Raw genomic sequence first — 13,399 nt, 5'->3', positions numbered from 1 at the left:
CATTAATTTTAGGAAAATCTATATCGACACCACACGAGTGGTACAATATAACAACATGTACTCTACTTTACTTTATTGTTTTAAATAACATTTCCTGGTCAATAAAAGAATATACCACAGGGAGACATGATACTCACTCCGGTTGTTGATTGAATCGTATTTCCCTCAGACACTCGGCTAACTTCAAACAGAATCCTTTTAAACATAAAGGGTTTCTGGCCGATTCAATTCAATTACTTTGTGTTCTTAATTTTTTTTTTTATTCGTTTGATACAAAAACTATGTTTTAAAACGTTGACGATATTAAAGTTTTTACATTTGAGATGTTGCATACGCTATAAACATACAAATGTTATTAATATATTAACTTTTGTAATTCAACTCCTAAAATGTATCCAAAAGATGCTCATATGTCGTATGACTAAAACTCGTAACACAGTTCTAAAAACAAATCGGATAATATCCATTATTTAGTCATATTTTATTATTTTAATTAAATAGACTTTACACTGAGAAATTACTACAAAATTGAAGTAATAATAATTTCTTAAATGCCAATAATTAAAATTTAAAATTATGTTATAATTATGAAAAATATAATAGTTCTTAATATTATAAAAAATAATTAATCATTAATCAATAAGGATGTGTTTAACAAAGTATTATAAAATTATGTAAATCTGTATTTTAGTAATTGTGAATACACTTCATTTGGGAATAAATAATAACCGAGAACTTATATTAGAATCAAATATGTTGCTATCAATTACAAAATTATTAAATATCATATGTACAGCATTTTTATAGAAAATGTCTCAAGAAATTTAGAAAAAATATACATTTTTTTGCTTTGCTTTAAGTGTAAGAATTAATTTAAAAAATAACAACACTAGACAATCGCCGAAGAAGGATATAATACAAAATAGATATCAATATTAGTTACAAATATTTTCTTAATTTTACAGCATAATCAGTAGGTACTGTTCTATAATAGTTTTTAATTACATATCTAGTTAAAACTAATTATTTTTTTAACTGATTTTTTTAACTTAGTAACCCCTAAATAGTTAGGGGTTACTAAAAAAAAAAATATGCCAGTAGGTATAGGATTAAGTAACCCCAGAGCCGTGTAAAAATATAACAGAATAATTATTATGCACAGCGAGGTGTAAGTTATTATTTTTTATAAAGGGTATAAAGGGGTTTTATGTAGCGTTTACGTGCGTGTGTTTTTAACGTTTATACTTTATAATCATGTACATTTGATATTAGTCTTAATTATGACCGAAAGGGTATTTTATTATTTATTATTTCCACACGCAATTGAATATAATTTTTCTAAAAATAGTTGTAACACGCTCGAATAGTTTGTACTTATTTAACTCAATTAAAACTAATAATTAATATTAAACTATATATTGTACTAGTATTTTGTCAAAGTCCTTAAAATCAGTATCGTCTATGGCAACACTAGTGGCAAGTTAGTAATTTATTATATTATATTGTTAAATAATGATAATTAATAATTTAATTATAACTAATTAAACATTTAATTTGTGTAAATGCGAATTAAGAAAAAATCTGATTTAAAAACAACAATAAGTTTCTCTCGACACACATTGTAAACACAGTCGTTAGTCCGATAAATTTGTACTAGAATAGTATAATGTATGCATCATTATATAGATAAACGTTATTAATTTGTCCAAAGAAAATCCACAAAGGCAAATGGTCGGTTGAATGGCTAGGGTCGAGAGCGCCGGACTACCGAGAATTGATCTGGCCGACCTCTGCTTACCCAGCATTCTCATTTTCGTCCATTAGGAAGAGTCTAAGTATTTTGATATTTCCCCCTTCGCAAAAACGAGTAAACAGACAAATGAGATATGAGAAAAAAAATGGTTGAAAAGAAAAACGAACGGGCACAAATGATTTCAAGTCCTTATTTTATATCGAAAACTTTTGCTCGCACACGCCGTTAGATAATCGAGATTAAAAGATTTTCACTTTTACTACACTAGTGCAAATTTGTTTTTTTTCGACAAGCTGTTCCATTTAACTAACCACGACACTATTTTTGATAAATAAGTTAAAATGGAAAAAAATAAACACACAAACCTCACACCATAAAATAAAACGGCCAAAATAAATTTGATAATAGCTGATGTGATTAAAGTTTTTTTCCGTGTACGGTTTATTAAAACAAACAATACCAATAAGAAATGTAAGAACTTATAAGTTTATAATGTTATCATTATGATCTTTAACACGAAAACCAAGGCAGTTCAAACAATTGTTGTATCGAAATAAAACAGTTAAACGATTTAGAAAAGTTGCAAGTCGAAGTAAAGAGATGCGCTATGCGTTTACAGGTTAAAGAGATATACACTTCAGTGCGGTATGAAATATTATGATAACGACGTTCTAAAAAAATATTAAGCAGCGACCTAACTAGACGACTAATGTACCACCTTAGATAGCTTTTCGCTAGAAAATAACATTTTGTCCAACTAAAGCGCAATTAATCATTTTAGCACGATGAAAATCCCCTATTCGATTGATTTCAGACTAAAATCCGAAAGCGCTATACATCATTGCACGAGTGATTTATTAGCGTATTATCTATTTATAATTTCAATTATTTATCAGAATTCGTGCATGTATCAAACTAATTTCAATCTCCAACGACAATAGAGAATATTATATATATAATTTATAACACATAAATATTTCACGCCGGCGTATTTAATTTTTGCCAATGCGTCAAATGCGTTCTAATTAGACAGTGTGGCGTACCATTAGGCTCTATTTTAGGTGGTGTAGATTTCGGTTCGAAGTGTCCATAAATACACAATGACGTCAGTCAGAACTCGAAAATTTGAATTAAAAAACACCGTCATTCAAACGTTGATCTTTTGAATATTAAGTGTCATTGTGTTGTTCCGATTGGGCTTTACGGTAACTTTTTTTCTATGGTACGTTCTATAATGTTATTTATTTATACGGAAAAATGTTTTTAAAAAAAAACACTTTATAGAATAGTCAATACCTTTGCTAAATGTTACGTAAAAAGCGCAAAAAGTAATAATAAAAACAGTTTATATGCATTGAAATAAAAACTTCAACTAATAAATTGTAATTTTTTTTTTTTAATGTAATCATATTTGCCAAAGGGAAAACTTTTAGGCTCGCCATGAGAAAAGTATGTAAATGTTGTTACTTGTAATAGTTTCAGAGCAGATATAACTATTTGATGCGAGCACAAGATGTTTACAAACGCCGGTATAGGTATAACCTATTTTGCTTAAATATCGACGGCGATTGGTATAAGGTTAGGTCTGATAAATATTTATATATTTTCTTGTGACTCAACACGGTGTTATCGAAACTATGTCAATGTATTTATATTATCATTATTAAATCTTTCTGTCTGAAATCGTGTATATCCTACGAAAGGTAACAATTTAATATACTATTCTCTTTGCTTTTGTTCAAAGATGAAACAATTCTTTGTCGTTATTTAAGTTAAATAAAGTATTGAAAGTTGAAATCTATCAAGTTGTGTATATTATGATATTGTTTAAGTCTTGTAGCTTGTTTGAATTAGTCTTAAAAACGTTTATAGATAGGAAAAATAAGTACGTACCGTATTCGACTTGCGATTTATTGTGATTAAAAAAATATTGACTGGTTTGTTTCGGCTTTAAATACATATTTTATAAGTTTCAAGACACCTCGGTGAGAACAAGATAGTTGGAGTGATTGAAAGGACACAACCTAAAACCCGGGAAATTCTTACCCAAACGATATAAAATTAAATGTTTAGGTTAAAAAAGAAGTTAAGTTTTTAATATCCTACTTTAAAGTATCTAGATCGTGGGATTATTAAAGTGCAAACATTCGGACCACTCAAAAGCATTGTTGTGTACGTAATTATTATAGCGTTTAACTGATTGATAATTATTTTGAAATAAATTGGATGATACTATTCAAGTATCACGAATATAAAACGGGAGTGCATGGAATTATGTAATAGCCAAGTTTGCAATAGATACTGATAATGGTAAGTGTAAATGTGTAGAAGTTACACTATTTATATTTGTGTTTAAATGAAAAAGTTTTTAAAAAAAAATTGTGTAATATTTATGTGTGGACTAAAATAGTCTTACTTTGAAAGTAAAACGGAAGGAGAAACCCATCTCTGCAAAGTTGCTACTGCTTTACCAGCATAATTACACTTTTTGCACTACCAAAGCTCGCGTGAAATCGATTTTCTCTTTAGACGTTACTGCATGCGCTAGGGAGGTGCACGCTATTACTGCAACGTTGCGTTATAAAACAAAATGAAAAAAAAGCGCATACAAATTTAACAGCAGTTCGAGACATCAAAACGACGTATTTCACCGACAGAGCAATTTAGAAATTTTAGTATTTTCTAAACTCTTTTTTAAAAAAATAAATTTGACGGAAAATGTTAGAAATATAATATTAAGGATTGGATAATGATTCATTTATAGTTCTTAAATTTATAATACTTAGAAAATATTATTTAATTAACATGTTTTTATTTATATCGATTTTAGATAAAATGGTTCTCTTTAGCAACCATGTAATTGTTGTATAATTAAGGATAAATAATATTTCATATAATTTACTTTTATGTATAGTCATCATATATTTTTTTAAACATTTCGTTTGATTTCTTTGAAACTATGGTTTCATATGTTTTTTATATGTTCATATAGATCAATGAGGTAGTTCAGATTATATATTGTTGAAGAGTTTATTAGATTTTTGTTTAAATAATCTACTTAATTCAAGATTTTATATAGTGTTATAATTATGTAAATCCTATACCTAGTTGTTATTATGGTAAATTTTAACGATGTATATTATGGTTTTAATTATAATATATTTAATTTTTGTATCATAGTAAATGAGCTCAAAGTTTTATATTGTATGAAAATAAAAAGTTTTTACCAAAGTCGAGCAATTGATTATTTAACATTTGAATAAAAGCATCATTAGGTATAAATAATATTATAAACATTCAGTTCATAACTAATGATATGTAAAAGTTATTTTCCGGTGAAGGTGAAACGGAGACGGTTCATATTATAACTTATATTATAATAACGCATTCATTTAAATGATTTATTAAGACCAATACTTATCAAACTTTACAAAATTGTCTTTAGTTGTATACAAAACAAAATAGATGGAAAAGCCTGTACACTACACTTGTACACATTTGTAACGTGGTCATTAATTATTATATTTATCATTGTCATCTACTCTGTTTATAACAAATACCACCGTTAACCACTGGGCAACAGTTTATACATATTTTATTTTTACTAATGGCCCAAATATTATACTATATTATTAAAGTAGTAAGTATCTAACCTAACCGGTTTCTTTGGAATTATGTGATATGTTGAATAATACTTATTAATAATATATACAGTTTTAAGATAATAAAATAATTTCTTCGAAAAACGCTTCGTTACGAATCTATAGATAATGTAACAAATCTATCTATGTAATAAAATAAATACTAAATATTTTTTCAATAACATTTCTAATTCTTCGAGTCTAAGCCATGTCACTAGTGTTTTAAAAAAAATATCGTTCATCAAATCACTTCTGTTTGATATATTATTGAATTAAATTTATTTTGCACGCCGCCTCGTTACTTTTTAGCTATAGTATAATGTATATTAAATAAGTAAAATTTTGTCAAAATTATGTTTTTTGCGAAACACATTTGAGTTTTTTAGAAACTGGCCTATGTAGCCTTATGAAAGAAACTACCGGCTTTATTTTTTGTTACGTGTTAAATTATTATTTAATATTGACGTATAAAAAAGTCTTTCTGCGAAATGCATTATTATTCGCTTTAATAACGCCCTAAAATACGACGCGCTATTTACTTTCTCGAAATAAAAAAAAAAGGGTTTGTAGGAAAATGGTATATATCGAGGATGTTAAATTATTTAGAGTTCCTTAATTGAATTTTAAAAATCTAACATGAAGCATAGGTTTTGTAAATTGTGTATATCAACTTTTAGTAATATATATTATAAAGAATTAAACATTAGGCAAATCCCTTGAATTTTACATCTCGGTTTTAAAATGATCAAACCCTATTGAAATTATTATGTATTAATGATATACTGTTAAGTCCGTGTATACAAATGAAAATGGAAGGAATTTCACGATTTAGAGAATGGGTGAAGCTTGAACCGTCACAACATATAATAATAATGGTATTATTTTTACACCAGTACGCATTTCCGGTATTAACTTTCAAGTAATTTATTTAGATTTAAGACCACATAAATCCGGAATGTCATTCCAGCACAATTAAACCAACTAACTATGCAGTAGTAGGATTCATTTTGAATTAAATATCCGAAACATTTTCGTATTTTTCTTTCTCTGACTTTTTTATGTTAAACATTAAAAAAAGTAATAGTGTCATTTAAACGGGCAGAGTTTCAATGAACGGCGACTATTAAAAAAGCTTAACACTGAATGAATAAATATGGTTTTGTTTTAGATATATTTATGTCTAAATAGATGTATTATTATAAAATATAATAAGTTAGACATTTTTAGTTTTTTTTTTTTTTTTAAGAGATGTTGATTTAATATAATTTCAAAATAGATTCAAAATATTTTATTAAAAAGGAACACGGAAATGATTAAATGCAATAAACAACGTGAGAACTGATGAGTATGAAACACTGAAATGCAAACAACAAACATTGGATTTATAAGGAATTTAATGATTTCGATTCGGGGCAACAAAGCCCTTAAGCACATGTTTAATACTGTTTCGTAATGAACAACAACGCTGTCAACTTGACAAGAGTTCAAGGGAAATCTGCTTTTGCCGCTGGCTCAATTTTAGACTTAAATTGTAATTTGCGTTTGGAATAAAATTCACGTTGTCCAGCGTCAATTTCAATACGATAATAATGAAATCACATATTACTCTCGAAAAAAGCTCAAATCCCATAAGAACCCTATAGTTTTTTAGTATTTACATGACGTTATTAATCTCTGTATTGATTAATATGTTCCATACTTGGCGTACCCCGACGAGTTTACGGTTTTGTAAGGTCTGTGTTTTGTAAAGCTTGTGGGCACTGATGCAACAGTGGTTTAATTAATTATTATTAAACCTTACTAAGACACGATGGAAACAAAACGCCTTGCCACCCAAGATCACAAGGTCTATCCGTAAGGTTTAAAAGTCATTTAACACGAACTATCCAAAGTATTAAAGAGGACGTTAAACCGACAAATTTCCAAGTAAAAACAACATTTTAAAATTGTGTTAATTGTAGACTTCCGAGTGATAAAAGAGCTAAAAAGTGGCAAACCGAAAAGATTTATAATGATATTATTAACAACGCCGTTTTAGTGGGGATGGATTTTCTTTTGATAAACTATATAAACGAATTTTGCAAAATATTTTTATGAACCTGATCGTTCATGGTGGTGATTTAGTTTGACAGTAAAACACGTATTCAAAAGCTATTTCCAGTCAAATACTCAACTCACCTAGAAACCGTGCAAACTTTCGGAAGTTTAATACATCAGTGACGGATTAATAAAAGTGCAAAATTGTCCACTATACTGATTTTTGTATTATTATAGCGAGTCCAAGCACGTAGGTGAGCAAAACTCCTTTTTTTTTTTAACGTGAACGTGTGTACAGCAAAAACTTCAAAATTAAATTATTACAGTGTAATGTTACATCTATACCGTAAGCAATGTTGATAAATGGATTTTTGTTGTAGTTCGTATAAGAACAAAAAAAGTACATTTTAATATATTTCGGCAGTTATCAAAAATGTATAGTGCGTCTTAACTTCAGTATAATGGCCCTTAGCTAACTTTTTTGATATTTCATTTCTAGTGACAAACCATAAGAGTTTTTTTAAAATAAAAAATGAATAATGGTTCAAATTTTCATACTGGGGTGCAAACTGGACGATTCTAGAATAAAATAACCGTTTGCCGCTACACCGGCTACTCCTTTTTTTCTTCTTCAGTTGTATAATGATTTTTCCACAAATAAAACAAAACACATAACAAATACACTTACCATGTACTAATAATGTACTATTCGAGAAACTATTACAACAAGTAAAATATAAGTTGAATGATACCAAGTAAAGTGAAATTACTATTCGTTCACTTGGTATTATATTATGTCTTCTCGGTAATATCGATAAGGTATACTTAAGTAATGATATATATTTTAAGATGTCTTTACAGTTTTTGTTAACTGGCAATACATAAAACATTTTTAACCTTTATTTCGAGGTATAAAAAGAGGGATGATGTGAAAGTGAAAATCAAGTTATGAGAACCGTATTGTTTCATTTCGAAATAGGTATTCCAAACAAGTAGCTCTTAACCCTTATGAAAACCAAATCATAACATTAACTTAATTTAAAAAAATGTTTATCCATGAAAATTATTTTTGGATAAGTTATTATCACAAAAGTCAAAGCCTTCAAAGTACTTATATACCATTAGCAATCATAATATATAATAATCATTTGTCAGCGACACGTCAATTAGTCGTATCTTTTTACATTGGAAACGTTCCAAATTTTAGGAGATAACAAAAAAATAAAGACTCTCGGTTAGGGACGATTTCTAATTTGACTTGACTAAATCTATAGAAGCTGTCAATTCTTTATTTTATATGGGAAATGAATAGAAAAATTAGAATTACATAATAATTATTAGAACACCGAGTATTTTACGATTTCTATTTTTGTATTATTATTAGCTATGAAAATTTTAAAACAAAACATAATTACATGAATAATACAAAGAAAAATACCATACTACATTATTTAGAAGAAAAAAAACATATATATTAAAGTGGGTTACATTATTATTTATTTGTTTATGACTGAGGGAACATTTTATTAATTAGTGAGTATTTAATTTTTATGAAAAATAATTACATACCGATTTTTTTCTAAATTCAAACGTTTTATAAATTATATCTACTTGAATGATATTTTTATGAATATTTTATTAGCTAAAATGTAACAACAACATAATTTATTATTTACTGTTTTGACACGTCCATAAAAAAGTTGTATCTTTATTTTTTTATATATTTGAGACCACCCGAAAAGGGTAAATTCACGGAACTGTTTGAGTTTTCAATAAATATAATATTATAACGCAAATAGGTATGCGCGTGAATTGAAAATATTTGGGTTATAAAATTAATATAATGTGTGTATTTTCGTTTTATTTCAAACGATGAAAATGTAAACTGACAACTAACCGTTCGATAATGACCGAAATTGGATATGACATTTTCGTAAACGTCAAATGTACCTATATATAAGTACCATAATAACTGGGTGACACGGTTTCCTGACGTTCTTTAATACAATTTTGTGAACTTCGACTTCGTTCTTTGCAATAATGTCTTTGAATTATCATAAAACAATCTATATATACAATTTTTTTTTTTTTTTTAATAGCAATAATAATATATACAACTTCCGGACGCCTCTCCCGAGAAAACGTATACATGTATACTTCTATTCAAACATCTTTGTTATTAGCCCACATCCATCAGCCTTCCGAAGTATAAATGTAGACACAATGGTCTGTCTCTGCCGGTGCCCGTTCCTTCCTCGCCCCCGCACAGAATGATTGATATGGTCCCGAGCCCGTGCATCGATCGGTTTTCACTGTACTTGTACGATTGTCGCCGTCTTACAACAGACGGTCCACGTGTATCTTAACGAACCGTACAAAATTCACACACACACACACCCATCTGACCACGGTAGAGTAACATACGAGGTGGGATAGAGTACAACGTGCGTTTGTTTAACTGGCTGCTGGAACTAGTAGATTATAGAACGACAGCTGTTGCAAGTGATAGATCTTCGTTTTTATTTTACCAGTCGGAAAATATGGTCGCGTTTAATAACAGTACCCCGTTGCGAGCCATTGGTTTTTGTTAATTTCAAAAGAAAACGGGTTCTGCTACTAAGGTGTATTCAACGTCTATTGAATTTCAAATCGTCTAAAACGTACTAATTATACAATATTCTATAAAAAAAAACATAGGCCACAAAGCCGCTCTTAAGCGCGTAATGTTTATGGGTCAGTTGTTTTAAATCTGTATCTATATATACATATATTTATATATATCCTGAGATTTACTGCAGTGGAACGGTCCCTTGGTATTTTATAGTAGCGTTAAATCTTACCGTCAAGTGTCTCGGGCACGAATAAATAAATACGTGATTATGTGAATAGCAAACACGAACCAAATTCCTATGTTCCTCTCGGTTTTGGTTTTTTATGTAGATACATAAAAAACACCCAATAGTAATTTGATATAAATGTTGAATTTGCACATCCAAAATACATTTTGTTTATAAAATATGTGTGTTGAAATATTTAAATGTTTTAAACTAATTCCACTTTCTGATAATTACAGATATGCACGTTATTTATAAAACAATGAGTTTAAATTAGGTTTGGATGAGCTTATTGTGTACTGAGCTTGAAATGATAACGTTAGGAAGAATCCCGTTGCTATCCCGGCATACTTATATTTTGTGCACTAATCCATTTGTAATCCTTCATTAATCCACTATTAATTCTCTACAAATTCACTAAACCCCTACCACTAATCCTCTACAATTAGACAACCTATTCAAGTTCACAGTTAAGTAAAAGTTTTATCTTGAAAAATATTTGTTTAATAAATAAAAAGAGGATTAAAATATTTAAACGATTTTAATAGTGTAATAATTATTGTATGAGTGAAATTCCTAAAAGAATTTTTAAGATAGTAGAAAAGTTGTACTTATACTTATGTGCTATAAATTATTCAAAAATATGCGTTATGGTATAGAGGATAGAAAATAATTTAATTTTAGACTTACCCCCGCCGTTAGATATGTTTCCGCTGTCGGGTGGCCTTAATCTATGACTGTAATGCTGTATCCTATGTTGGTGTATGCTATTCAATATAATATTACTCGATGTCCTGGATAGCGCCTGTCTTTGTCGTACTGCTTCTTTATAGATTCTGTAAAAAGAAAAAACAGTCTGTTATTTAATATGCTTGTTATTAGACATTAGGTATGATATTATAATATTTATTAGAATAGGTTTATGTATTTGGATATCTAAATTGTTCTGTGATGTATGGGCATGTTAAGTCTCAGATTCATGTGTTATCTTGTAGCTTAAAAAATATGACTCATTAGCGTTTAACCTTTTTGTTATTAGTCAAAAATGAAGTAAAAATAAATAAATCATAAATAGTATCAAAGTAATCATCACACTAAAGCGATTAGATGTTTCTGTTTTTTTTTGTAGAAATAAAAATAAAAATATGTTATTAATACGCATTAATAACATTCGCAATGGTTTTTGGACAAAGTTGATTTTTTTTTTTACCGTATACAATTATAATAACGATTATAAAATAGAGCTGATAACAATTATAAACGAGTGTCCTACATAATACCCCGGGTTTAAATGGTCTATTTGATTTGATTAGACGAAGAAGAAACAACTAAGCATAATAGCAACAAGTGTTATTTAATTCTTAATATACAAATATGTTGTGCAGTTGTACTGCTCTATTTTCAGATGATCAAATCGTTATGGTAAGACAGATATTATCATATTTGTCATTTCCCCCGAGAGTGTTGTTCCCTCGACCGAAATAATCGGAATACATTCCTCAGCGTCTTTACCATGTGTAGTTCAAGTTCGAATCTATCACCCTAGGTGGTAGTGATATACATTATGATACTTAATATGCATCGAGTGTACTATTATCTATAACTGTAAGTCTTAAACATGTACAAGACAAACTTAATAGGCAACAGCTAACTTCAGGGAACGGAAGTTGTTCAAAATCAGAAAAGAGGAATTATTTGAGAAGTAAACTAACATATTATGTAGTATACATTTAATATAGTTTATATAGTTATGTAAAATGAGTTAATGTTAATAAAGGTATACTTATTTAACATTAGTCTAATATTTAAATATATACCTTCAGAGGACTACTATTCGCAATTTTTGTTTATAAAATTAACCACATAATCGGGATGATGTTAGTTAGTTAAAAATTATTAGGATATTTGTTATAAATCTAACTTGATAGTTAGTCTACAAAATTTGGTTTTAAATATACAAACATTAAAATATGTATATATAAAGTACTGATATCATGTACATATTAAGTTTGTTAAAATAAGTAAAAAATAGGAGTGAAGAAGTCAAAACTTTTAAAAATTTTCTTCTTTACACTAATATATTAAACTTGATTCAAGCTATCTAATTGCAAAAGCTTAAATATTTACGTCACTTCTTACTAGTAAATAGTAATGTTATGAGGTTTATGTTAACCAATAATGAAAGTAATATACACATTATACAACATATATAGACATTATAACAGGGATTTAAATACAACCGCACAAAGTTTACTAGGTTTATAATTGTATTTTTATCTAAATTTCTTTAATGATGCATAGATAAAATGTATAGATGTAAGGAAAGCAAATATTGATTTAATGTAGGTACTAAAATAAGAATATTCCTTAATTAAATGGTTTTCATTGTGATTTACTTTTCAAAATTTTATTTCTTAGATCTCACCAGCCTTAACGTATATTACACATGTCGGGTGTTACGAACGTTTATGAAAGGATTAATGCATTTTTTAACATTTAGCAGTCCGTTAAACCTCAATAAACATTGACTCGTGATTAGTCCATTACATTTTAACGAACAGTTCACACTATTAATTGGTTTTGCCATTGTGAAAACACGACAACAGTATAATAATGTGTGTTTTTTTTAATTTAAATTTTCTCATTTCTGAAATTTAGAACGTTATAATTTTACGTTATTATAAATACCTACGTTATAAATTAAAGTGTGGAATTATGCATATGTATAAAATATTAATTTTTTTTTTTTAATAATTGATACTGATTATACCTACATAACACAATAATGTTTATAATGTACCATAATACATCATACTATACTTGATTATGGTTTTATTAAATTATTATCGTGAACTCTATCGTTATTATTCGTTGATGATATAACACACAGTATTAGAAATAATAGATATAGGCAAAATACCAAATGTTTTGATGTGAGAATTCGGTGTTCGTGTACATAATGTATTGGAGCGCGGTGAAGTTTAACAAGTTTCGGATCAGCAGTAACCTGAGTTTACGTGGGCGGGTTTGTATAACTATTAATTAACATGATTTTGGCGTGTTTTGGTTTTGCGGTTCGATCTTTATAAATGACAGAAACACTAATTATCCGGGAGTGTATCCATCTGGCGTGT

The 13,399-nt window shown here is 28.3% G+C and overlaps 1 protein-coding gene across 4 annotated transcripts in view; it reads right to left on the bottom strand.

Annotated features, from left to right (window-relative positions):
* Positions 1–13,399, bottom strand: part of LOC126843551 (octopamine receptor beta-3R-like) — a 92,241-nt gene that overhangs the window by 39,577 nt on the left and 39,265 nt on the right. For all 4 annotated transcript variants that reach the window (XM_050581144.1, XM_050581143.1, XM_050581142.1 and 1 more), the window contains one exon: positions 10,956–11,101. In XM_050581144.1, the coding sequence (XP_050437101.1) occupies positions 10,956–11,101 (146 nt within the window). The remainder of the gene's footprint in view (positions 1–10,955; positions 11,102–13,399) is intronic.

Source organism: Adelges cooleyi, unplaced genomic scaffold, assembly GCF_023614345.1.
Source record: "Adelges cooleyi isolate 19-005CV unplaced genomic scaffold, UGA_ACOO_1.1 ACOO_flye_CR_arks_rails_tigmint_CR_PRNA_574, whole genome shotgun sequence".
In the NCBI taxonomy this organism is placed as follows: domain Eukaryota; kingdom Metazoa; phylum Arthropoda; class Insecta; order Hemiptera; family Adelgidae; genus Adelges; species Adelges cooleyi.
The sequence above is the reverse complement of the archived record's forward strand: the minus strand, read 5'-3'. Positions and strand labels throughout refer to the sequence as shown.